This window comes from Phoenix dactylifera, chromosome 3, assembly GCF_051530095.1.
Source record: "Phoenix dactylifera cultivar Ajwa chromosome 3, Ajwa_hap1_PhDact_Kaust_v1.1, whole genome shotgun sequence".
Classification (NCBI taxonomy): domain Eukaryota; kingdom Viridiplantae; phylum Streptophyta; class Magnoliopsida; order Arecales; family Arecaceae; genus Phoenix; species Phoenix dactylifera.
In genome coordinates this window covers 39337085-39364208 of record NC_143192.1, presented here as the reverse complement: position 1 = coordinate 39364208, position 27124 = coordinate 39337085, and the positions used below count along the sequence as shown (strand labels likewise).

Sequence of the window (27124 nt, the reverse complement as noted above, 5' to 3'; positions counted from 1 at the left end):
TCACCAACCACATCAATACTCTGCCCATTTCCTATCAACCATCTAGTGTTCTCCTCGACCATGGGAAGGTATCTGGCAATCTCTCGCCACATGAATGAACAGCGACGCCCACTGCGGACCGCCCCTGCAGTGCCAGTACGGCCATATCTGGTAGCCATAGTCTGACTCCAGAATCCCTGTGGCTCCAGCGTGAATCGAGCTGCATGTCGGGCAATCAGCGCCTCACGTCGCTCCACCAGAGACGAGACCCCGAGGCCACCCTCACTCACTGGTAGGCAGACGCTCTCCCATGCCACTAGATGCACCCCGTGACCCCCTCCATACGACCCCCACAGGAAGCTCCGAAGTAGCCGCTCAATCCTCATTAGCACTGTTCTCGGAACTACTGTGTTGGCCATGAGGTGGACAGGCATGGAAGCTAGCACTGACCTAATCAGCGTCAATCTACCCATCATGGAAAGTGAAGATGCCCTCCACCCCTCCAGTCTGCTCTGGATCCTCTGCACCAGACCAGAACACTCCGCCACCCGTAACCTCTGACCCGTGATGGGTACTCCCAGGTAACTCCAGAGCCCGTCCTGGGCCGGCATCCCAAGTAACCCCCGAATCTCCTGTCTGACCCTATGCTCAGTACTAGGGCTGAAAGAGATTGTTGACTTCTGAAGGTTAACCTTCTAACCCGACATAGCACAGTACTCCGCCAAAACTCTCCTGAGTACCCGTGCATCCTCTACCTGCGCCCTGGCCAGGAGTAGGCAGTCGTCTGCGAATAGTAGATGCGATATAGACCGAGACCCTGGGGCGGGAACAAACGCCTCCAGCTCCCGGTTAGCACAAGCATCCCGCAGAGCCCGAGACAGGACATCTGAACAGATGATAAACAAGTATGGGGATAACGGACATCCCTGTCTAAGCCCCATCGTAGACCTAAAGAAAGGGGAGGGCGTACCGTTGATCAAGATGGAGAATCTCGACCCCTGGACACACCCCAACACCCACTCAATCCAGGTCTCATGAAAACCGAAGCACTCCAAAGCGCGTCGTAAGAATCTCCACCGAATCCTATCATAAGCCCGTTCCATGTCCAGCTTGACAGCCATCATGCTTCTTCGCTTAGAGGCCCGTCGCAGATCCCACATCATTTCTTGGGCCAACATGACGTTATCAGAAATATTCCTACCCCCCACAAAAGCACCTTGCTCCTGGCAAATGAGGCCTGGCAGCAGATGCTTCATCCTACCCACCATTATCCTTGCCACCACCTTATAAAGGGTTGTGCACAAGCTGATGGGCCTGAAATGGCTGGGCTCCCTCGCATCCTGGCGTTTAGGTATCAGCGCGACATAGGTAGCTCTCCAATCATCAGGCATCACTGCCTGACTGAAGAAATTGTAACTATCTGGGCTTTTCTTTTTCAATCAAAAGATCCATATGGTCCTGATATTCTCCTTTGGTTCTTACTGCAATCCTACTTTTAGTGCCTATGCTATATCTTGTTTCTGTTATTTAGTAGCAGGAATTAGTTTATCACTTTCTTTACTTCTAGAAAAGTATCTTACTAATGGTTCTCTTTGAGTTTCATTTTTTTCATTACAGTTCAGATATTAAAAGCTTTTAGGTCATTCTCCTTTGCATTACATACCTTTCATATAAGCCATGTCTCAGTCCTTCAGCATTCTCTACAAGGATAACATAACCAAGGCATGCATATATAGGGTATACATGGTGTCCAAATGGTTAGGGGTTATTTAGGGTCTGTTTTGGATGCTTATGTTGTCAAGAAATAACATCCCGAGTTCTTCTGTAACCAAGGCATCCATTCCTATTCCACTTTTGCCTCCATACTGGAGAAATTGTAACTATCTGGGCTTTTCTTTTTCAATCAAAAGATCCATATGGTCCTGATATTCTCCTTTGGTTCTTACTGCAATCCTACTTTTAGTGCCTATGCTATATCTTGTTTCTGTTATTTAGTAGCAGGAATTAGTTTATCACTTTCTTTACTTCGAGAAAAGTATCTTACTAATGGTTCTCTTTGAGTTTCATTTTTTTCATTACAGTTCAGATATTAAAAGCTTTTAGGTCATTCTCCTTTGCATTGCATACCTTTCATATAAGCCATGTCTCAGTCCTTCAGCATTCTCTACAAGGATAACATAACCAAGGCATGCATATATAGGGTATACATGGTGTCCAAATGGTTAGGGGTTATTTAGGGTCTGTTTTGGATGCTTATGTTGTCAAGAAATAACATCCCGAATTCTTCTGTAGCTTCCAGCAGAGGTGGTCTAATGCAAGAGGATTTAAATAGATTGTGAATGACTTAGATGCTCCTACTGCTGGTAATCATGGATGATACATTTGATTGAAATAGGTCAAACTTCCTAAAATTTTGGGGATAATGGGATCCATGACCCCACTCAGTATTTGCTAACTTGATGAGAGCAGATCTTATATTTGGATAAGATCATCTGGCATCCAAATAGTCCCTCAATGTTCCTGATTTCTTGCCTTAGGGATCCGTTCATCCTGATTAGTTATTACATTTTCTGATGCCAGTTATTTAACATTATAATTGTTATCGGCCTTGCGATTTTTTCTTTTTTAATCATGTTAAAGCATCCAAACTTCCCTTGATCCATTGGTAACATCCTCATATTTCAAGTGGGAGAACTGTTTCAATTCTTTTATAAAGCTTTCATTTTATGTTATTTTGGTCTGGTCTGATTTGTTTGAATTGTCGCTGCAATGTGATGCATGGCAGGATGCGTTGCAGATGTTGCTTATAAGAACTTCTTAAGCCGAACCTGGCCTTATGCATCAGACATTATGTATTATTGCATCTTTTTTATGTGCATGCTCAGCGCAAACATTATTGTTAGACTAGCTTGCTCACAGACTAGACTAAGACTAGACGCGTCATTTGCTACCTACGGTGAATATTGGAATATTTTGATTTATACCTGCAATTTTTATCCTTGGATCCATTTAAAATGGGATTTGCTCCCTTTTTCCTCTTTTTCTGAAATTCTTGCAGACGGTGGTGTTCTGCTTGGTGGATATCTATATCATGCTTGGGAAAGCATTCTTACCGTACTTAGAGGGGCTTAGTAGCACACAGCTGCGTCTTGTTACCATTTACGCAAACCGGATTTCACAGGCACGGTCTGGTGCTCCTATTGGTGCTAACCATTGATGCGTGCGATGTACTGCATTTTTCCCGAATGAGCTGGTGGCATATTGGTTGTTTATTCATCAGTGTATTTGTATAGTAACAAATCAAATGTCTCTTATAAGATGGAGGGGTGGGTTTCCCTGAGTGGTTTGTGTTTTCCTTGGTTGGTGGGGGTAACAGCGTTTAATTGTTGTGGTGCAAGAGTGAATAGTGGGGTTCTGCGGATTTTGTGACTTTTGTGTGCATTCCAAATTGTCTCCATTGCCACTAAAATTAATGCTTGTAATCCCCATGTTTTATTGTTGGTTTACAGGAGTGAATAGCATGCATTCCAAATTGTCTCCATGGCCACTAAAATGAGTGCTTGCAATCAAGAAGCCCACTTGACTGATGAGTTGGAATCGAGGAAGAATTCATATTAGTGTGGGGATTGTTTTTGCCGGGGTATGCCATACGGGCCCGTATAGACCGGTACGAACCGGTCTGAACTGAAGCCGGTACCGGATTAGCATGGAATTTGGTATCGAAAGTTTTTCAGTGAAAAACTGGTCGGTAGGACTGCCGTACCGGTATGTGATCGGTACAATTTGATATGGAATCGGTATGTATCGGTTCGAACTGCCTCTGGTACGCTGACCGATATCGGTACGATATATCTTGGTTTTTGTTCTTTCATGATAAATCTAGAAAATCTTTTATCTTTGTGCAAAGCAATTGTGAGACGCAGCACCGGGCATGCCATTGAGGGTTGGGAGTTTTTGTCAAAGGAAAGAGAACTCAAAATCCCAGGCCGAGAATTCTGTGACCGAGGCTCCTTGAGGAGGTGTCTGCTTTGGCTTTCCTAATGTTGCGTGTTGGGTAAAGATGAAGCACGTGTGCGAAAGAAGCGTCAAATATCTCACACTGCTTGTCCTGATGCTCCTCGGGTGGCTGGCTCTCTGATGATATATGATGAAGAGGTAATGTAGTTATAAATTATAATTAAGATGCTAAAAATATGGTAGCACTATAAATTAAGATACTCAAAATTAGCATAAACATTGTAAATAAATTTGTTCATTTTAACTAATTAAATATATTCAAAGGTAACAAGAAGAGTAGAAGGCACTTATCAAAATATTTTTTTTTAATTACAAATATATATATTTGTTTAATCTTTTTAATTGTCCACGTTCTCTCTATCCCAGTTCTGTTTTCTTAAACTCTCCCTCTAGATGTTCTTTTTGTTCAATTAAAATGACATCCTAATTAAAATACCCTTTCTCAATGCCAAATATATAACGGATGATATTGTTGCATTTGAACTAATTAAATACTTTGATATATAATATGAAGACTATGAGATGCTTATCAAATTATCGAATTTATTTCAGATATTTTGGTAAATACAGCCAAAATCCAACCTATGCATTTTCAAGAGTATTATAGATGAGTTTATTATAATGAAGCACAATGACACAACTAGATGATAATATTCTCTAACAAATCATGACTAGATGGTGTGGACAAAACTTCTATTTCTTTTTTTTTTCCTCATATTGCAGGTGTACCTTATTAAAATTTTCACAAATCTCTATTAGGTGTTTCACATGAAGAATTTTCTAGAGAAGATAGACAAATATCTCCATATAAATGTGCACAAATAGTAGTAAATCTTGACCAAAAATTAAATTTAAAACCGTGTAGCAATTTTGTTTGCTTTCTATATACCATGCTCCAAGTATCACTTGTTATGTTATCCATCAATATCAATTAGATTTCAACAATTTTTTCCCCACCCTTCCAATATGTTGAAACCATATCCATTAATAATAAATCATCTTGAACACTTTAAAAACAATCTTTCAAGGCCTTTTTTTTTTTTTTTTGCTAAACTGGATGCATGATACAATACGAGTACGAATACAATCAAAAAAGTCAAAAAACAACAGATTTTGAAGCGCACCAAGCAACTTCCTCTTTCCAACCCAAAAAATATCTTCGGAGTGGTTGGTTACATATGAGTCTACTACCTATTGGCCTCTTTGTCCACATATTTCATCTGTAAGGCCATTCCGTCACATATCATAAGGCCATAATTCACTACCGCAAGGTTAAAGAGTTTTCTTTAGCTTTTTGTTTTCTTTTTATTTTTTTTAATCTTTTAAGTTGCCTTTAAACGGGCCTAAATTCACGCTGGGCAGGCCAGGTTCGTTGCGGCCCAACACCTTCTTCCTCATTTCTGGTTTCCGCTTTCCAAGGAGGGGTTCTTTTTCTGGTCAAGGCGAACGGTCCTCGTAAGCGGCGCACTCGGACCGCTCGCTGATCCGGCTCCTCTGATCTGGAAAACCCTAAACCCTGGAGACTTCTAGAGACTCGTTGTCTTCTCTCCAAAACCCCTCCCCCCCTCCCCTCCACTCCATTCCCATCTGACTTCCGCGCGTCGGAACCCTAACCCTGAGCTTTCTCCTCTTCTCCCGTCATCTCCAACGCTTAATCCACTTCTCTCCACCATGTATCGCGCTGCGGCCAGCCTCGCCTCCAAAGCTCGGTGAGTAGATAGTGGAAACGGGAGAGTTTTGATGTTTCTTTTTCTTCTCCAGTGGTGTTAACTGATCAGGGTTTACGGTTTTAGCATCAAGCCCACTTCTTTTCTAGAGTTTGTTGCCTCTTCGGGCCGTTTGGTATGTCGGTTTTGCTTGTTTCTAATGGTTTTTCTTCGTTTGATCTTTTGTAGGATTGCCGGGAGCAGCAGCCGACAGGTGAGGATTGGAAATTTGCTCTTTGGATATGTTTGACGAGATGGATTTTTAATAATACTTCAAAATCTGCTTGTTTTACCGTGTGTAGTCGATGTTTATTAGTTTGGGAGATTGATGATGTTGTTGGAAAATGAATCTTTTCAATCTTGTAGAAACATGCAGGCTGTTGGAAGACCTATCTCCTGTCTGGGTGTGTTAACTCGTTTCTTCTCAAGATTTTGTTATTTGGGATCTCTGAGATGAGATTTTATTTTCATGGAGAAAAAATTTGTTTTTTAATGACGTCTTGAGTTGTTTTTGATGCTTATCTTCGTAATCAGCATGTCAACGTAAATATTGTTGATTACATGGACATTCAGGTATTTTTTAGGAATCTTCTTTCTCCAATTTGATTTTATGATCTTTTTCACCGTCAGGGTTTTGTGATTAGGAGACTTCGTTAAATGGAAATGTAGTTTCATCTAGAAGCCTGTTCATCTTAGGAGCCATTTTGATGTTCACCTAATCGTGGCAGTATTGTAGAACAAGGGGAAACATTGTTTTTTAATTCATGTGTTTTGGTGCTGATGTCCAATCTTGGAAAACATTCGGATTATGTAGTTTTGGTTTGATGTGATAACTGGCTTCCATATTTTGCTACAGGTTGGAAGTAGACTTGGTTGGAGCAGAAACTATGCAGCCAAGGACATCAGATTTGGAGTTGAAGCTCGTGCTTTGATGCTTAAGGGTGTGGAAGAGCTTGCTGATGCCGTGAAGGTGACTATGGGACCTAAGGTATGGACTTTCCTTTCTTTTCACTCCTGCATTGTTATAACACAGTGGCATTCATATCACCACCCATATGAAAACACTGTTGTATTTATTCCTGAATTTGTTCAAACAATTTGTCAATGGAGAAGCTTGTGTTACTTTGCATTCTCTGTCACCTTTCCCCTGAATGACGAGGGCATTTTCAAAACTGCATGATCATATGTTTTTAACTGAGAATCCATAGCCTTCTGGTTTATGGATGAAATCATCTATATTGCATCCTATCTGGTAAAGAAAGTTTCAAATTTTGCAGCTGTTGTTAGATTCAACAAATGCTACTACGTGAAACCAAATGAGAGTTACGAGATAATTGATCCAAATTTTAACATGTGAGGGAAAACAGAAATGCGGAAAATTTGAATTTGTTCATAGGGTATTTATCAGTACTATCTCATTAACGTGTTTAGCAATGAGTGGTTAGTTTGAGGTTTTTATTGTAATTAATATGAGTACTACATTGTCATTGCATAACAAATAAGCTGCCGACTTGATGAGCTTGCATGGTTACTCATTTTGTTGTACGTTACTGCAGTTTCTGGATTTTTTTCCTTTTAAGGATGTTTCTGGGGTCTTGATGTATCTATGCTCTTATGGCCTGGTGCAATCATTTTGTAATATGATAATGCTGTTGTATTATGTCCTTTATTTTTGTTTTGTCATACTTATCCAGTTTTGTTGTATGGAAGGGTTAAAATCTCATGTTGTACGAGCCCATCACTGGCCAGTGCAGTAGGTGCTGGCACACATTGGAAAACTGTGCTGCATTGTGTCAGCATGGCCCTGTGTTGAGGTGTATCAATCCTACACCTTCCATATACATTTTTTTTTGTATCGAGGATTGTCTGGTATGAGCTGGCCATTGATATGGTACCAGTATTGTGACTTGAATCCTTGTTTGTCTGTATATATTCTACAATAAGAAATATGATTCTTAGAATTAGGGACAGTTAATTTCTCAGATTTTATAGGAACTGTTCCATATTATCTGAATTACTTGTCACTACTGCTGCTTCATGCTGAAGATGGTAAAACTTGATCTACTATTTCTATTGACCCATATTACCTATGCTTAATGTGACTGAGCTGCGTAAGGCTGTAGCCATTGGAAAAATATATTGGTAGAAGTGATTTAAATTCCCATCTTATTTTCACATTTTTATGATTTTGCTTTATGATTTTCCAGTATAAATTGACCTTTCTTAACTCATGATTGAATTAAAAAAAGGGATATCAAATTGATGTTTTGTTATGTTTTGGCATGAAGGGTCGCCATGTTGTTTTGGAGCAAAGCTTTGGCGCACCAAAAGTTACAAAAGACGGGGTGACTGTAGCAAAGAGCATTGAGTTTAAGGACAAAGTGAAGAATGTGGGTGCAAGCCTTGTGAAGCAGGTTGCTAATGCAACTAATGATGTTGCTGGTGATGGTAAGTTTACATGTGCAAGTATCACATGATGCCAATGCCATCATTTATTCTCATATGATTTTGAATTCATAGTGCATTTTGTATTTTGAGCTAACAAACTGATTTGGATGTTTCATTATTAGCTTACTTGCCTAGGAAATATCTTAGCTGTTTTTGAAAGTAGTAATACAATTGTATCCCAGAAAGGATATGTGAAGAATATATAGACACACACATATGCTAGCAACCAAAAATATAAAATGCATGTTTGAGGGACAAAAATGAAAGCAAAATTTTAAGTTATGTTATTTTGCAACCTATAAAAAATTATCTAAATAAAAATAAAATGTATAAAGATAATTCTCAACAAATATGATTTTGTCTGAAAAAATATTTCCATAATTTTATCAAATTGGATTTTATAAAGAAGTTCAAAATCTTTTATATTTTTATCAAGTCATTTTTAGATCGGTTTAAAAAGGAATTTTTGCAGATATGATTAGAAGAAATATTCTATATTGTTATTAGGTGGGCTTTTTAAAAGAAATCCAAAATCTTTCCATATTTTTTGATAGCCGGAATTAATAAGGGGGGATAAATTATACATTATTGTAGAAAATGTGTGAGGGCATCTTCACTAAAAAAATGACAGGCAGAATCGAGAAGCATATTCCCTGGTTTAGAACTTTGATTTTTTACTATAGTATTGATATTTCTGTCAATATATGCATAGATTTGTGTACACATATATGAATGTACATATCGTATAAGTGTACACATATCCATACACATGTATTGTACGTTTTCATGGATTAACACATAAGGTTGTATTCGTTTGTAGAATAGAAAATCCAGATTATTTGGTGTACATCAAGTAGGTTAGAGGGGAGAAAAGAGCTTAAATATTCATCAATCTTTGGAGTAAGTTATTCCTAGGTTACGTAGGGTAAATGGATTAGGAAAACATTTATGGTGTACTAGTTTTTTGAAAAACCACTCTGCCCTTCTAAGAGTAGTTTAATCCATATGCTCGGATGAGTGTTTGGCTGAAAAGAGGTGGGATAAGTGAGTTAAAAGCCTTCTATTACATCTTTTTTCCCGATCAAGCACAGTTAAATCTTCTATTATTATAATGCAAGCTATGGGGTGCTTTCCCAACACTCAAGTTCTGCCTCAGTTGGGCTCAACAATCTGTTCAAGTCCGCCCTACTTTTAAAAAAAAAATTCTGAACAACCAACCTTTCGAGTCCTTGGTACTCAAGCACTCTCTCAAAGTTCAACTTCTTTCCACTCAGATTGTGCTTCCTGTTTTTTCCTTACTACGGGCGCTTCTGTGCTTTCATTCATGTGTGTCACGTGTAAAAGTCTAGTATCTTGTGTTAACCGTCTGTATCAAATTCAGCAAGTGGAATTGATATTAAACTTGTCAAGAAATCCATCTGATTTGCTCAAAGCTTTGCAAGTTTTAATGATAATTAATATTATATTAAAGTAAACCTGACTTAGAAGCAAATTATTATTGTGTAATTATGTACATTGTCATGTACATTATTGATGATTATACTTGTTCTTTATTCAAGTAGAATCAAGAGTCCAACAAAGCTTGGTCAACCAGGATGCATTGAACCCGAAATACGGTCAAATCAGTTCTGGTTATAATTTCCACCAAAAAAGAAACTAGCTGTTATGTACTGAACATCACTTCAAAACTGCCATTGTTCTTGGTTCTAATTTGTGTATATGTGATGGTTGGTTACATGTTTAAAATGTTGATCATTACCAGGTACAACGTGTGCTACTGTCCTTACGAGAGCGATATTCACTGAAGGGTGCAAGTCGGTGGCAGCTGGCATGAATGCAATGGATCTAAGGCGTGGCATCACAATGGCTGTTGATGCTGTAGTGACCAACTTAAAGAGCAGGGCTAGAATGATCAGCACTTCAGAAGAGATAGCACAGGTAAAGGATTTAGAACATCATTTTTACTTGACTGTACCTTTTATAATGCCCCATGGTCTTATTTTTTAGTTTTAACTTCTTGATAATGAAAGTGTTAGATGTAAATGCAAAATGATAGTTTCTTGTCTAATTTGATATTTTCCCTTTAAGGTTGGTACCATATCAGCGAATGGAGAAAGAGAGATAGGCGAACTAATTGCCAAGGCTATGGAGAAAGTTGGTAAAGAGGGAGTAATCACCATCGCGGTATGTTTGCTTAGGATTCTTCTGTTTTTTTTTTTTTGGGTCCACTTTTGACAAAATTTCATTGTTTTCATTACTGTGTGAATATGTGAATGCATGTTTATCAATCTGGATAGCTGCATTGTTTTTCTAGTGAGGGATGCTGTGTATACAACTAGTACATGAAATTGCTGAAATTTTGTATTGAGCACAAATGCACTGACACATTTTAGGGGCATAATGAGTTCATATGTCATGTCAGTTTGAGTGAATGGAACAACCTCTCTGCATCCAGTGGCAGAGCCAGGATTTCTATCTACCGGGTGCCAAGTTCTTAGGCATTGTCATCTTCCTCCCAAGTTAAATAGGAGTTAACGAAAAATGATAAAAAGGTAAATGCATTTTCCTCATCAGTTAAATGTTACTAGAAAATATAAGGTAAGTGGGAATCCTTTTGATCATTAAACGAATGCAAATAAACAGTGCCTGCATCCTAACATTGACATCTTTAAAATCTGAATTATTTTAAGAATACTATTAGAAAGGAACTAAAAAGGAGTAATTGAAAGAGATCATGATTTGAACAAAAATGCGACTTGCCTTGCTGAAGCTCTATACTAGAGCTGCACTAGTGTCTTTAGCTGTTGGGCATTTTTCAACTAATTGGTGTGAATATGCGAGTGGAAAGGCCAACAATGGGAGGAGACTAATGGGTGAAAAGATTAGAGTTCCATGGGAAAGAGGGGATGTAAGTGAGCCACAGGTATTTGCAATGGAGAGGAAAATCTTCATATTTTAAGGTGATGCAGTTAGGAATTTCTTCTTATTTCTGTTATATGTGTCTGTGGGCTTATTAAATTTCAGCTAACCAGACTAACATTTTTTTCCTAAAACTTTTCTGCTTTCCCTTTCTCTTTCTTCTCCTTGATTTATTTGATTCTGTTTAAATTACCAACCTTTTGTTCATTTTGCTTTTAAATACAATATCAAATTCAAGGATGATGTATCCAAGAAGAGATTTAACAAGTTTATGTGATGGGTGAAGAAGTTAGTTGATATCAATAGCAGTGCATGTATATTCAGGTTTTACTAGTCTTCAACTTTCATTCTTTTCTTTTTTCAATAAAATCACCATGTGACTTTTACTGGGCCTGTTCAGGATACTATTTTTTCTTTTTGTGACCATTTGTTGCTGTTGAACTCTGTCATTTTGTTCCTATTCTGATTGCATGTTGACTGTTAAGTGTCTGCCTATAATGCTGTTATTTGTTTTCTTGAACCTCTTTCAGGATGGAAACACTCTGTACAATGAATTGGAAGTCGTAGAAGGAATGAAACTTGACAGGGGCTACATATCTCCCTATTTTATTACTAACCAAAAGAACCAAAAATGTGTAAGAATCTGCCTTCTTATATATAGAACTACTCATCTCTTAATTCTCAGTTTTAAGACTAAGGATCTTTGATGCTTAACCACCTACTTTTTGTAGGAATTGGAAGATCCTCTTGTTCTGATACATGAGAAGAAAATTTCAAGCATTAATGCGATGGTGAAAGTGTTAGAGTTGGCCTTGAAAGTATGCCTTCAACCCTCCGCTCCATTGATTTCACCTTATGCCTTCACCCTCTCCGCTCCTTTTAATTTCACCTCGACTTTAAGTAGAGGGGTATGCAAATCATTGTAACTGGGTTTTTGTGTGTTCAGAAACAAAGACCTCTACTAATTGTTGCTGAGGATGTAGAAAGTGATGCCTTGGCTACTCTCATCCTTAATAAGCTTCGCGCAGGCATTAAGGTTTCTGCTTGTTCCCCTTTAAAGAGCTTTATCCATACATGTTAGCATTGTTAAGTAAATTTGCTTGGCTAAATGATGTACTATATGCAGGTCTGTGCCATTAAGGCTCCTGGTTTTGGGGAGAACAGGAAAGCTAGCTTGAATGACCTTGCTATCCTCACCGGGGGTGATGTAAGCTATCCTTTGAGCTCTTGAACTTTGCAAATGGATATTTTTTTTTGGTCTTCTGTTGACCTCTGCTTTCTCGCATATTGTAGGTCATTACCGAAGAACTTGGTATGAACCTTGAGAAAGTAGAATTTGACATGCTTGGTTCATGCAAGAAGGTAAGCATTTGTGGGTGCAATATCAGTTATTTTTGCAGGTCTTGGGACCAGTCTTACATCTATTGAAATCCATTTGGGACCTCAAGTGCCTTTTCATTGATTTTCATGTATTTTTGTATTTCCTGCTGGCCTTTTTCTTTTAGAATGGAGTTAGATCTGCCTTTTGTTCTCAGTCATGCGTATGTCTTTGATATTCACATTTATGTAAATATAAGCGAGGCTACAATTCTGTTTTTCAATGTGCATACTGGCACTGAAAGGTTTATTTTGAGAATGCTTGGCATAAGCTGAAATATTTGGGCCGTTCTTACTGCATACTTTGCAATATTTGCAGGTGACAATATCTAAAGATGACACTGTCATTCTTGATGGGGCTGGAGACAAGAAGGCCATTGAAGAGAGATGCGAGCAGGTCTGTGTTATTCATGATTTCACACCATTCGGTGCTCAACTGTCATTACTGATCGAACAGTATGTTCAAATCAAATGCTTCGGTGTTCATTTGCTGTAACAGCTGAGATCTGCAATTGAAGCATCCACTTCTGACTATGATAAAGAGAAGCTACAGGAACGATTGGCGAAGCTTTCTGGAGGTGTTGCTGTCCTGAAGGTATTTCTTTCCCTCTTCTATAGCATCAAATTCTTATTGTAAAGTGGTGCTGTTGCAGATAAAAATATAATTTCAGACACGAAATTGTAAACTTTGTTACAAAACATAGAAATAGGGTATGGTGCTGGTGTTGCATGCCACTACCCGGTGCTGAACTTTGTTTTAAAGTAAAAGCAGCTTGGCTTGTTTAGATCTGCACAAGGAGAAAAGCAATTTTAGTGTGTATGTTATGATGAAATAAATATTGGAATATACTAAATTAATGGTAAGAGGGTTTCAGAACGAAATTATAAACTCAAATTCCCCTTACCATGAACAAAGACATTTCAAGTCTTTATAAGTATCAAAGAATCAATAAATACTAGTCACAGGATGAACATGCCAGCAAAATTATCTAAGAAGCATGAGCTGCAGGGTATGGCATTGAGTATACACATGGTCTCAAAAATCTGTAAGATTATACTACCACTGTTCTTTAACAATATTTTGCAATTTCAAAATAAGTTATTAGTAATTTTATTTTTTTGGTTTTAGTAAGTTATATTTTGTGCTTTGAAGCTTTTTAGCAGAACTAATTTTTATCAACATAAAGGAGAGCAAGACCACAGCAATGCTACGGCATTGTTTATATTCTAGGAAATTTATCATAGCATCATTAGAATTGTATATTTTATGCTTCACCCGAGGCAGTTATCTGGCATCTTCCATTCATATTGACTGTTTGACATTGCAATTACTCTGATGGTATTCATTTGACATTTGGTCTATTCTCCAGATTGGAGGGGCCAGTGAAGCTGAAGTTGGTGAGAAAAAGGATAGAGTAACTGATGCTTTGAATGCAACCAAGGCTGCAGTGGAAGAGGGTATCGTGCCAGGTAGCTTACTGTTATATAATGTGTTATGTTTGTGGCCTTGTTTTTTCGAAGAAGAAACATCATTCTGTTCTTTGTAGGTGGTGGTGTTGCTCTTCTCTATGCATCAAATGAGTTGGAGAAGCTGCAGACAGCTAACTTTGATCAGAAAATTGGAGTTCAAATAATCCAGAATGCTTTGAAGGTTCAGTGACTATTTGTTCATCAATTCCCTATGCAACATTCTTTTTCATTTTATTTGTCATATCCAAAGGAACCTTTGCAAGATTCTATTCCCTATGCAATTTGAGAGGAACTATTAAATTGAGCTTGTCTTCTCAAATTGCAGACCCCAGTGCACACCATTGCTTCAAATGCAGGAGTTGAAGGCGCTGTGGTAATCGGCAAGCTTTTAGAGCAGGATAATCCTGACCTTGGTTATGATGCAGCCAAAGGTTGACTTTTCTTTGCTACTTGTTATTTCTTTATATAAAGAAATTAGCTAGCTTTCCTTTTTTTAACAATGGCGCGAATACTTGTTTCATCATTGGATTTTTATCCAGGTGAATATGTGGACATGGTTAAAGCAGGTATCATTGACCCTCTGAAAGTGATTAGAACTGCATTGGTGGATTCTGCAAGGTAACTAATGATATTTAATCTTTGTTTTTAGTGTACCAGCTAGCACATTGATTTGGTGAATTTAAACTAAACAGAGATGCACCTGTACAGTAATGACATCGGAAAATATTGATAATGAATTATATACATAAATCTAATAATGCCCTGTTTGGCTAGATTGAGCTGGATAGGATTGGAATGTGGGTGGAGGGAGGTTGAGGAAGGTAAGAGTGCCAAATTAAGAAAAGAGTTCTTGAGGTCCTTTTTTTAAAACTAATGCATGGAGCGTGCCATGTGATTCCTGCACTCTCCTAATCCCTCTCCCTGGACCTCGAGTTCCATTATCGGGCTATCCCACAGCTTTAGGATCTGTTTGGATAATCCTACTGAATCTTCAGGATTGGAAACAAGATTTCTACTATTATAGAATATAAGTCCTGGCCCAGCCCATGTTAACTGGATCTTTCCTAGCTCATTCCTGCAAGGAGGGGAAAAAAAGATCTGCTGAGGTCTTCTTTTTTTTTTTTTTAAACTCCATATGGGATTTGGGCGTCCCACTGCAAAGTTATTCCTTGGAATTTATAAATATAAGCCTACCCTGGCATATGGTCCTGCGATCCTGTTGGATAGAATAGGATTATTCAACTATGTCCTTAATGGTATAGTTTAACCTTTTCTCTTGGAAGCATTCGAAAAGGATTTAGATACAAGAAGGTTGTACAATAAGAGACCCATTTTAAAAAGGGTCAAAAAGCCTGTTAACAAATGTAAGAATACATTAAGACATAGTAAAATTGGAATCAAGAAATGCAATTATACCGCACTGATATAGTAAAATTGGAAAAAGTGGAAAGTTATTATTTATATAATCCAGTAAAGATGTAGTATAGATGTTCTTGTTGGGAGAAGCAACAAATTATACAAGTTTCATATAATAAAATACCAATTTAAAGAGGATTAAAAACTGTTAAAAGGAGACACTGCATTTTGCTGTCTCTAAAAGCAAAACTGCTGCAACTACTGGTTTAAATATTCCCAAGTCTTTACATTCTTCATTCTCTCTTTTTGAAACACTCATCTTCCTTAAGCTTTTTACCTGGCTACCTGTGCATTTTGCCATTCAAAGTATCTGTGGGCTTTTCTGGTTAAGATTCGAGGTTCTACATCTCCGTGTGAGGTGTTAGAACTTTGCCAGCACCAGTCAGTTTTTAGTTTTAGAATCTTCTACCATGTCTCCTTTTTTTTCTTCTCTCTTTTGAGTGGAGAAGAGGCAAGATGCCACTGAATCTTCTAGCATGTCCTCCATAAGAGGCTTGGATACATGTGGTCCCAATGGTCTCGTTGACTATCCTTTAAACAATGCTTTGTTTGCCCATCAGTGAAACATATTCAGGCACTTGGAAAAAAATAGGTTGCTTGTCTTCAATCTCCAAATATCAACATCTTGCAGTTTTTGTCCAAATTCATGATGTCCAAAATGGATACGAGTTACCTTCCGAGGAAACTTGGAGAAGGCCTGTAGGTATAGTTAGAGCATGCATTCTTTAATGGATACGAGTTACCTTTCTAGGAAGCATGAAAAATTGCACTGAAACTGTTTTCATGATAGGCCTGTTGGTACAATTGAAGCATCCACTCCTTTATACTACTGCAAAACCTGTCTACTTTCTCGTTGTCTACTATTAGCTATAGATTGTGAAAGCACATGAGAATATCTGCCTTGAATGTGTAGTTCTCACAGTTTAAGACACGCGACTTGAATTTATAGTTATGGGTAACAATGCAATATACAAAAACCTTCAGCGTGTTTTGTTTTGTCCCATGGGTTGACTATATTTGTTATGCACTCAAGTAATTTTATGGAATTACTTTTATTATTTGAAATGGCTGCACCAGTTATGCTAGTAACATGTGTTAAGATGTCATATTCCATTGGCATTCAATTCATTTTCTTCACTTCATTTTCTCCCCTATTTTGGTAAATGTCATTTCAAATTCTTAATCCACACTAGGTGCCCAAGACCAAGTTACTGATATTTATCAATCTTCATGTTGAGTTTTCCAGTTACTAATCCCCATTTTTGTTGCTCCCGTATTGACGGTTTGTTTTATTGTGCTGCAGTGTTTCCTCATTGATGACTACAACTGAGGCTGTTGTTGTAGAATTGCCAAAAGAAGAGAAGGATGTCCCAGCCATGGGTGGCGGCGGTATGGGAGGAATGGATTACTAAAAGAAAAATTGAGTTTGGCCAAATTCACAAGAGAGTGTAGATTAGGATTTAACTTATGGATCAAGTCATGGGTTTTGTGATGAACTGGCAGCATTGATTAATGTAATCACAGAGGCAACTATTGGAAATTTACGATTCTGCTGCTGAATAATTGATTTTGACAAACATTATTCATAATTTTTGGTCCGTGATGGATTCAAGTTTTTGTTGCAGCCTCATAAACTAGAACCCTGCAACACTCAAGGCAACTGCCTGTGAAATTCTTTTTGTTTCCATATATTATGGAACTGCACATTGATTTGTGGGATTGCTAAAATTTTCGGTATCTGCAGCTAATTTGTGGTGCTATATAATGTCGTTCTTCACAAAAACACTTAACAGCAATGACGTTCTACGAACTGTTCGGATGCCTGGTCTCTCACAATGGAGGAACAGTGGTGAGTGGAGCTGGAGAATCGGAATACGTGGTTCCATTAAATATTGCAGGTTCCATGCTCTTCGGTAATCGCTTCTGACTGTTATGGTCTGAGCGACGATAAAGATTTTTGATTTAAAATAATTTAATTAAAGTCACATGATAATTATTTTTTTGATTTAAGTCGCATGATAATAATTAAGCAATAATAATTTTTAATAGATCATGTTTCACTTTTGTCTTTTGCTTTAAAATTTTTTAGTTCCTCCTTCAGAAATTTTAGAGCGAGTATGTATAAAAATGGATTTTGTATTTTTTGATTTTTCTTTCTTGCTGAATTAGACTTTTCTTTTCCTCTCAAACTCCATGGATATTAGAATCCCTTCTTGTAGAGAAGCATAGCATATATTAGACCTTTTAAAAATTCAATTGAAGTTACTATAGAAATATTTAAAAATTTTAATAGAATAATTAGATTCCTTTCTTGCAAGGTCCAAAGCATTCTAGACTTCTAAAGGAAAGGATTCTTTTACCAAAAAAAAAAAGAAGAAAAGGATTCTAAAATTGCTCTACTTTTAAGAATAAGACGAGTATAGAGAGATGGTATGTAGGAAAATACCTACTTATACCAATTTATAAACCAATATGTGAGAAAATATGAAGGCATATTAGTACATTAAAAATTATTATTATTAATTAATTAGTTAAATTAATCGAAAATATAAAATCTTTGGTGATCACGTGCATCTTCGTTTATTTGTATTTTATATATACATATGGATATGTACATACATGCATGTGTGGGCATGTATAAGTTGTGCTTTACTACTATTTTATTTATACATATGGATATGTACATACATGCATGTGTGGGCATGTATAAGTTGAGCTTTACTACACTTCCGAGGAGAGAATCTATTCTACTCAAGTTCTAAATTAATAATAAGACATCCAAATAAATATTCGCACAGTTAATCATGATCTATATTATTAATTTTTTTTAAAAAAATAAAAAATCAAACATTTTGATAGTTCTTAATTTGTGTATCAAATAGGTGTAAAATTGAATGATTAAAAAAATATGACACCATTATATCTATGATCTAAGCAATAAAATCAACTGATATTCAATCTATATATTTTTAATATATGTAAATCATGATCAATATAGTTCAATTTAAATGCTTTATTTATCTTAGCGCACCAGTATAATGAAAACTATCATTTTTATGCCCATATAATGTATAGATTAAAAACCACCAAACTACGTGATATTTAGTTTTAAAGCATTTTTGAAATATAGGTCTTCGATTAATGTCCCTTTATTGATTTTGGACCTTGGATACCTTTTCTTCTCGAGAAGAGATAGTTCATTCCATTCCTTATAACATGCACAATTGAATAAGAGAGGTATGTGCTACTTTAAATTCTGTCTATTAATTTATGTGTTCAAAGTATATTTGGTTCCTCTCTTCACAAATGGCTGAGAAAATAATATGGCTAAGAAGTTCTTTTCTCGTCTACAGTTTCTCTTAGATATCCCAAAACCAGTTAGATGCTATTTAAAACAAAATCTTGTTCCATCTCTTATCCACATACCGACTCATTGGACAAAATTTAAAAAATAAATAAAATATCAATACTTCTTCTCAACGGACGTGTTTTGTCTCTCAATGCCGTTAGTTTTCTTTACTTTTTTTTTTTTTTTAAATATTCCAGTTGCCAGTGGAAATGATAGTTTTGGAATAAGGAAAGACTCTTTTTAGCCAAAAAAAAAAAAAAAAAAAGGAAAGACTCTTTTGATTCCATCTCTTCTTTTTTTTTTATAACCAGGAATACCCTTTCATCTATCTTGAATTATACCTTCTTATCAGCTATGCTTGTAGAAAGTAAGATATTAATTTAAATATGATAAGAATATAATAATTTATGTGTCATATTTTGGAATATGCCCGATAAATGGGTCCAATAAATCCATGTTGCCTACCAACGTTCCCTGTTCCTGGACATTTACATATAAACGGGAAGGAGAGAAAGAAAAAAATAGGGGAAACTAATGTCCGGTCCATTATTTGACCGGACTGTAATGTTTAATCCCTGTTGAACATAACTTTAACAACCGGTCCATACCCATTTCCAATGCTTAATAAATTTTCATAAAAAGACCATAATGCCCTTCACCTCCTTCATCTTCATTTCCCCTTTTTTTTCTTCCCCTGTTTTGAATCATATTCCTTCCAAGCCATCCCGTAAGGTCCGCGTGTGCCCGTTCCGTTTCCGCATCATCGGCTCCGATCTCCAGGCTAAGTGCGACTCCCTCTCCGCCGCCGTCTCCGCCGCCGCCTCCCTTGCCCTCGACCTCCACCCGTGCTTCTTCCCCACCGTCGCCGCTTGAGAGAGAATCCGGAGAAGAAAGGATCTCGGCCGCGCTCCACCGGCCGCGTCGCCGAGCCACCGCCGGCCTCGGCACTCTTCCGGTGCCGCCAACCTCGTGGGAGGAGGGAGGAGAAGAAAGAAGAAAGAAGAAGAGGCATCGAGAAGAAGAGAAGAAAAAAGAAAAGAAAAAAAAGAAAAGAAAAGAAAAGAAAAGAAAAAGAAAGAAAAAAGAAAAAAAGAAAAGAAAAATAAATAAATATATATATATATGAATGAATGAATAAATAAATAAATAATATAATAAATAAATATATTTCAATAAAATAAAATAATAAATAAATAAATAACGATCGGCACTTTTCCGGCGTCATCGTCCTTGCGGGAGGAGAAGAAAGGAGGGAGGAGAAGAAGGAAGAAAGAAGAAGAAGCTTCGAAAAGAAGAGAAGAAAAAAGAAAAGAAAAAAAAAGAAAAAGGAAAGAAAAAGAAGGAAAAAAAGAGAAAAAAGAAGAAATAAATAAATATATATATATATATATTTACGATGAACAAATAAAAAAATAAATAATTAAGATAATAACTAAATATATCTCAATGAAATAAAATAATAAATAAATAAATAAGAAGGGAGGAGAGGAAGAGAAGAAAAAAGAAAAGGAAAAAAAGAAGAAAAAGGAAAGAAAAAGGAAGCAAAGAAGAAAATAAATAAATAAATGTATAAATAATTATATCTATGAATGAATTAATAAAGAAATAAATAAATAATTAAGATAATAAATAAATATATTTCAATGAAATAAAAAATAAATAAATAAGAAGGGAGGAAAAGAATAGAAGAAAAAAGAAAAGAAAAGAAAGAAAGAAAAGGAAAGAAAAGGAAGAAAAGGAAAGAAAAAGAAGAAAAGAAAAAAAAAGGAAAGAAAAAGAAGAGAAGGAAAGAAAAAAAAGAAAAGAAAAATGAAGAAAAAGAAAAATGATTAGTGAGTCGCAGTTAGCTTAGTAAGTTTGGTACACATATAATATAGTATGGCAAATATTTAAATAAGCTTGGCACACAGTTAATCAATTTTTGAACACTTAATCCAGCCTAGCACACAGTTAAATCTTACTTAACTGTGTGCCGAGAAGATTTAACTATGTATCAGGCTAGATTAAGTGTTCAAATATTGATTAACTGTGTACCAAGCTTACTTAAATGTGTACTATGGTATATTACCTATGTGCCAAGCTTCTCTGCACACACTTAAATCTTTTCTGCATATAGTTAAGTATTCTATACATCACATAGTTAAGTTAAGTATTATCTGTACATAATTAAGTCTTTTTTACACGCACTTAAATCTTCTCTGCACACAGTTAAGTGTTATATGCATCACACAGTTAAGTGTTTTTTTTCTTTTCTCCTCTTCGTTTTCTTTCATTTTTCTTCTTCTTTTCTTTTCTTTTTTTTCTTTTTTTTTTTTTCCTTTTGTTGCCCAGATAGACAACCCAAGAGGGGGGGGGGGGGTGAATTGGGTTTTAAAATAATTTGAATAATTAAAACGATGTGGTTGACTAATTAAAAACTATTGCAAGTTATTTAATTAATGCTAAGTGCTGTGAGTGATGTGAGGGGAAGAAGAAGAGAGACAATCCAACACAAACACAAGGTTTTATAGTGGTTCGGAGCTAACCCTTGCTCCTACGTCCACTCCCCAAGTCTCACTTGGGAATTCACTATAACCCCCTTGGATTACAGCCGGTTGTTTTCCAAGCTCACAACCAAACTTGTTGTTTTACGAGCTCACAACGAACTCGGTCGGTTTTTCCAGGCTCACCGACTAGAACCGCCCCGATTGTTTTCCCGGGATCACAATCAAACCCTTACACACGTTGGTTTTAACTCGGCTCACCAACCAACCTCAATCCCCTTGATTCAATCCCCGATTGAACCAAGTAAATACAAGTTGTAGAAAGAAACAGAAAATGAGCTTCTCAAAAAGCAGATGAAAACAATATGAACAATAAATGAAGTTAAGAAGCCTCAAACGCTTTTAGATTGGAGATCAGGAATGGCTTCTTAAACTTCTGGTCTCCTCTTGAAAGAGTAGTCGACTTGAATGCAGGAGAAGGAGGCTTTAATTGCTGGGAAGATGTAGTTGGAAGCAGTAAATGCAGATCTTCCTCTTTTTCGTTGAAGAGCACGTTGCAGAGCTTGAATGCTTGATTAGTTGAAGTGGAATGGTTGTTCTCTACCTTGCTACAGTCCTCTGTGGCTATTTAAGCCAACCCCCACGGAAACTAGCCGTTAGAGTGCTTTTTCTGCCCGTTCTGAACACTCTGCGCAGCCTGACAATATGACCGTTGGTGGATTGGAGTCGACTCGCGCGATCAGGAGTCGACTCGGCTGTAGCGGGAGTCGACTCAAGCTTTTCCGGAGTCGACTCGGCAACTGTTCCAAATTTGAATTAAAGTTGCCTTCACGACTGGGAGTCGACTCGTCTTGACCTGGAGTCGACTCGCCAACTTCTGGAGCTGACTTGGCAATTTTGGAGTCGGCTCATCCACTGAAGTCCGTGGATCCAATTTTGAATTTTGTCCACTCGAGTCGACTCGACTGTCCTGGGAGTCGACTCGAATCTCAGAGCCCGAACTCCCGATCCTCTGTCTTTTGGCTCGTCCAGTCTTGGAGTCGACTCGAATTTTCTCGGAGTCGACTCGGCTCTCAGTTTCCGAAACTTGGTCTTCTGCCTTTTGATGTGAAGCTGTCTTGGAGTCGACTTGAGATGTCTGGGAGTCGACTCGAATCTCAGAGGCAGTAACTTGATCTTCTGTCTGTTGATGATCGCGGAGTCTCGGAGTCGACTCGCGTACTGCGGGAGTCGACTCGAATCTCAGAGTCCCAAAAATGCTCTCTGACTTTTTCTTTGTGTTCCGCTGAGAGTCGACTCATGCTTTCTTTGGAGTCGACTTGCCACCTATCGGAGTCGACTCGCGTTCCACTGGAGTCGACTCGAATCTCAGACCCGAAAACTGTTCTCTGACTTTTCTGCCTGTGACTGCTTGGAGTCGACTCTTACTTCCTTGGAGTCGACTCGGTGAACATCGGAGTCGACTCGCGTACTTCGGGAGTCGACTCGCTGACAGGTTCTGAGTTGAAGCTTTCTGTCCTTCTGTCTGTTCTCAGTCGGAGTCGACTCGTACTTATCTGGAGTCGACTCGAGCTCGTGCCAGTGAACTTGATACGCTTGGAGTCGACTCGTGATACTCGGGAGTCGACTCGAGTCTCAAACATTGGTTCAAACAGACTCCTTAACTTATCCAAAAATTATGAACCAAGTCTTGGGACAGTTAGACAGGATTTTCACTGAAACACTCAATTGAATTCATTAGTAATCAAAAGATATACTCAAATGCTTTGAGCTCATCAAAATCAAATGGGGTTTTAATCAATCACTCCACAATCTCCCCCTTTTTGATGATGACAAAACTTTGAGTATATGTAAAATGAATTGCTCAATAAATAATGAAATAAAATTCATAAATGAATTCAAATGTCTGGTAATTCAATTTATCCAAGCTTGAAAGGAGTGAAACAATAAATTTCGGAGTTAAAGCTCCCCCTTTCATTTGGAATTATATAAGCCTTCATATTATGCAATCAATTGTTTGGCTTATATGTCATTAATGATTTAGTTTGATTAAAATTCAGATTCTCCCCCTCAACATATGCATTCAACTATGTTTTGATTCTCTGAATTTCCTTTTAATGCTTTGAAGTTTTTGAACTGAATTTTTTGTATTTAGAGGGAAAATCTGTCAATTTGTTCTTGTGTAGGATTCAGCTAATCTCCGAATATCCCTTGAATAGATTCTGGAGATTACTCCATTAGGAGCTCCAAAAGAGAGATAATGAGCCTCGAGGTACCGAATCCACTTAGAACAAATTTGTGTGTTTTTAAGAGTTTTATGTTTTTATTGATTTCCATTGATTTCTTTTACATATTTCGCCCCTTTTACATACTTTATACATATTTCTCCCCTTTTACATACTTTATACATATTTCTCCCCTTTTTTTTTTACATATTTTATTTCTCCCCCTTTTTGTCATCATATCAAAAAGACAACCAATCATCAAATGGCACATAATTGAAGATAAAATGTCTACTCATTGTATTGATATGAATGTGAATACATGTGAGAATACAATAAGTAAAGTAAAACAAGACAAAACACAAAAACATCTATGGCCTCCTCGAGGATGAGGCACCTCCTCTCGAGGATGTGGGTCCTCCTCTCGTGGACGTGGCTCCTCCTCTCAATCGGCTCTGCTCCATGAGGAGGGTGACTGCATCTGTAACATGGCCAAGCTGCGTGATAATAGACGTAGTGGCTCTGCTATGTGTAGTGGAGAGCTCAGTCACCGACGTCTGAAGCCCAGTCACCGACATCTGAAGTGCGTCCAGCTTGTCGATGAGTACATTCGACAAGCGCTCGGCCCCCTCGGTGGTGGTGTGCATGTCACGACCTATGTCCTCTCGCATCTGTCGAGTGGTGCTCGTGACCTCACTCATGCTGTGGAACTGGGCCTGGACCAAACTCCGGACATTGTAGATCTCTTCCCGTACATGAGCCGTCATGTCAGTCACGGCTGTCAAGGAAGGGACCAACTGAGAAGATACGGGTGCAGGAGTGGGAGCAGGCACCGCACCTCGGAGCTCCCGAAGCAGCTCATCCCTCACATCTCTGACTATCTCCTGTCGCAGCTCCCGGAGCTGCTCAGGATCAATCCGGACCTCCATGGATGGTGGAGCCGAGGAGGAAGGTCCGGCGGAGGTGGTAGGAGCAGGAGGAGTGGATGGAAGGTCTGGATGGTCTGGAAGGTCTGGGTAGTCTGAATCGGGCTCAGGACTGGGTGAAGGTCTGGTGGTCTGAGCGGTGAGGGTAGACTTCCTAACCCATACCCCCTCTCTCTTCCGAAACCCCATCCTGTGTAGGGTCCCCGCACGCGTGCGATCAGTCCATCGCAAAGCGCGAAAGGGCTCCCCCTCAGGAATGGGAACCTCGTACTCCCTAAAAAGAAGGGTGAAAATCATGCCGTATGGGAGGGTGAGCCTAGGTCTATCTAGGGGCTCACACATATACCTATAGATGAGCTTAGGGAAGTTGATTGGGGTGTCCTGAAGGATATAGAACATAAGAGCTAGGTCTCTCTCATTTACAAAATCAAATCTCCCTGTCTTAGGGAAGATGGACCTAGACAAAATACTCAAGAGGATCCGCACCTCAATCGGTAGTGAGCTCGCGGATACCTCGTCTAGAGGTGACTGGGGTGGATGTCCTAGAACGGCCGTAAGGGCGTCAACCCTATCCTCAGGGTGTGCGGGAGCCACCCCTGCTAATGGAAGGTGGAGGATGTGGGCAATAAGATCCTCCGTGACACGCAAAGGGACACCGGCTACTGTGCCCTCGATACCTCCATCTCCCCGATGGACGGTACCATAGAACTCTCTAATAAGGCCCGGGTATGTGGGGAGGTCCAGTGTAAGGAAGTACTCTAGGCCCTGGGCCCTAAGTCTATCACCTATGGTGAACCCTTCCCGGGAGAGGAAGTCGAAATCGACATACCTCCTGGTGGAGACGACCTTCCCGGCCAATGGCCTCGCGGGAACCGCCCTAGGCGGGGAACGAGCCGGAGGTGGTTGTCTCGCGGGATCGTGCCGCGCCTTGGAGCGCCGCTCGGGACCGGCCTCGGGTCGGGACCTCTTCCTAACTACGGTCTTACGCGGCATTTTGACCTAAACTGAGAGGAAAAACCTAGAGGACGGTGAAGGACCGACAGAAAAGACTCGGAACCGACCGGGAATGACCTAGGAAGGGAGGAGAACTCAATGTCCGGCGAAGAATCGACGGAAAAATGGCTTGGAGACGATCGGGGACGACCTAGGAGTCGGCTCTAGGGCTTTTTGAACAGTGGCGGCTTGAAAGAAAAGTGTTTTCGAAACGACAAATCTAGGGTTAAAAAGTCGAATCCCGACTGCGAGTCGACTCCACTGAGTCGCGAGTCGACTCGACCTCGAGTCGACTCCAGAATATGCGAGTCGACTCCCCCTTAGGAGCCGGCTCTGAAACTTACTCGAGTCGTCTCTAACTTTGGCACGCACCTAAAACTCATGCTATAATCGTGCCGAATGACCGAAAATCACTTAATTAAGATCTGATTTGATGATCATTGGAAAGAAAACCTATTTTTAACCACATTGTAATCATCAAAATCAATGTATCTAGTGGAACCACTAGGATGGATCAATCACTCCTAATCCCCTCCTAAGCACACTAAACCTCTCTTCACTTAGGGGTTTTGTAAAAATATCTGCCAATTGATTATCAGTACAAACAAATTGGAGTGTCACATCACCATTCAATACATGATCTCTTATGAAGTGATGTCTTATCTCAATGTGTTTAGTTCTTGAATGTTGAATTGGATTTTTAGTTAGATTTATGGCACTTGTATTATCACAATTAATGGGAATTTTATCTTGTTTAATGCCATAATCTTCTAATTGTTGTTTAATCCATAAGATTTGAGCACAGCAACTCCCGGCTGCAATATATTCAGCTTCAGCAGTAGACAATGCAACCGAGTTTTGTTTCTTGCTAAACCATGAGATAAGATTTTCTCCTAGAAATTGACACGACCCGCTGGTATTTTTTCTATCAAGCTTACATCCAGCGAAGTCTGAATCTGTGTATCCTATTAAGTTTAGGCTAGATTCTTTAGAGTACCATAGCCCTATGTTCTTAGTTCCTATTAGGTATTTAAAAATTCTCTTAACTGCAGCTAGGTGTGATTCTTTAGGATTAGCCTGATATCTAGCACACATGCACACACTAAACATAATATCAGGTCTACTTGCAGTAAGATACAGTAAAGATCCTATCATACCTCTATAAAGTTTTTGATCTACAGATTTACCTGATTCATCTTGGTCTAACTTGCATGATGAGCTCATGGGGGTGCTGATTGATTTGTTTCCCTCCATATCAAACTTCTTGAGCATCTCCTTAATATATTTGGCTTGATTGATGAAGATGCCTCCTTCTGACTGTTTGATTTGTAGCCCGAGGAAGTAGTTCAGCTCTCCCATCATGCTCATCTCAAACTCACTCTGCATCAAATCAGCAAACTCTTCGCAGAGGCGATTGTTAGTAGCACCGAAAATGATATCATCAACATAAATCTGTACTAATAACATATCTTTATTTTGCTTTTTCAGAAATAATGTTGTGTCTACATTTCCCCTAGAGAATTCATGTTCTAATAGAAATTTGCTAAGCCTCTCATACCATGCTCTAGGTGCTTGTTTTAAGCCATAAAGTGCTTTGTTCAGTTTATATACATGATTAGGGTATTGATGATTTTCAAAACCAGGAGGTTGTTCTACATATACCTCCTCATTAATATACCCATTTAAAAATGCACTTTTTACATCCATTTGAAATAGTTTGAAGTCCTTAGAGCATGCATATGCTAATAGTAGTCTAATCGCCTCAAGTCTAGCTACGGGAGCAAAGGTTTCATCAAAATCTATACCTTCTTCTTGATTA

The 27124-nt window shown here is 38.5% G+C and overlaps 2 protein-coding genes across 4 annotated transcripts in view; both read left to right on the top strand.

Moving 5' to 3' along the window:
- The window catches only part of LOC103722142 (CLIP-associated protein-like), a 32458-nt gene extending 28947 nt beyond the window's left edge, over window positions 1–3511 (top strand). For all 3 annotated transcript variants that reach the window (XR_015976317.2, XM_008812586.6, XM_088718339.2), the window contains one exon: window positions 3038–3511. Coding sequence is in view for 2 of the 3 variants with exons in the window: in XM_008812586.6 (XP_008810808.3) it covers window positions 3038–3196 (159 nt within the window). In the remaining variant the exon portion in view is untranslated. The remainder of the gene's footprint in view (window positions 1–3037) is intronic.
- A 1859-nt stretch (window positions 3512–5370) lies between these two features.
- LOC103722141 (chaperonin CPN60-2, mitochondrial) lies at window positions 5371–17021 on the top strand. Its single transcript, XM_008812585.6, has 18 exons — window positions 5371–5705; window positions 5892–5916; window positions 6559–6690; window positions 7991–8150; window positions 9913–10088; window positions 10239–10334; window positions 11600–11704; window positions 11801–11887; window positions 12016–12105; window positions 12196–12276; window positions 12363–12431; window positions 12766–12843; window positions 12946–13041; window positions 13817–13916; window positions 13994–14097; window positions 14242–14347; window positions 14456–14534; window positions 16636–17021. Exons 1-18 carry the CDS (start codon window positions 5668–5670, stop codon window positions 16742–16744), a joined length of 1731 nt encoding a protein of 576 aa, XP_008810807.3. The 5' UTR covers window positions 5371–5667; the 3' UTR covers window positions 16745–17021.
- Window positions 17022–27124: the final 10103 nt, after the last annotated feature.

Coding starts and splice junctions, on each gene's coding strand:
- LOC103722141 (XM_008812585.6), top strand. CDS start 5,668: ATGTATCGCGCTGCGGCCAGCCTCGCCTCCAAAGCTCG. Junction 10,089..10,238: donor CTTCAGAAGAGATAGCACAG/GTAAAGGATTTA, acceptor TTTCCCTTTAAG/GTTGGTACCATATCAGCGAA. Junction 11,705..11,800: donor ACCAAAAGAACCAAAAATGT/GTAAGAATCTGC, acceptor TACTTTTTGTAG/GAATTGGAAGATCCTCTTGT.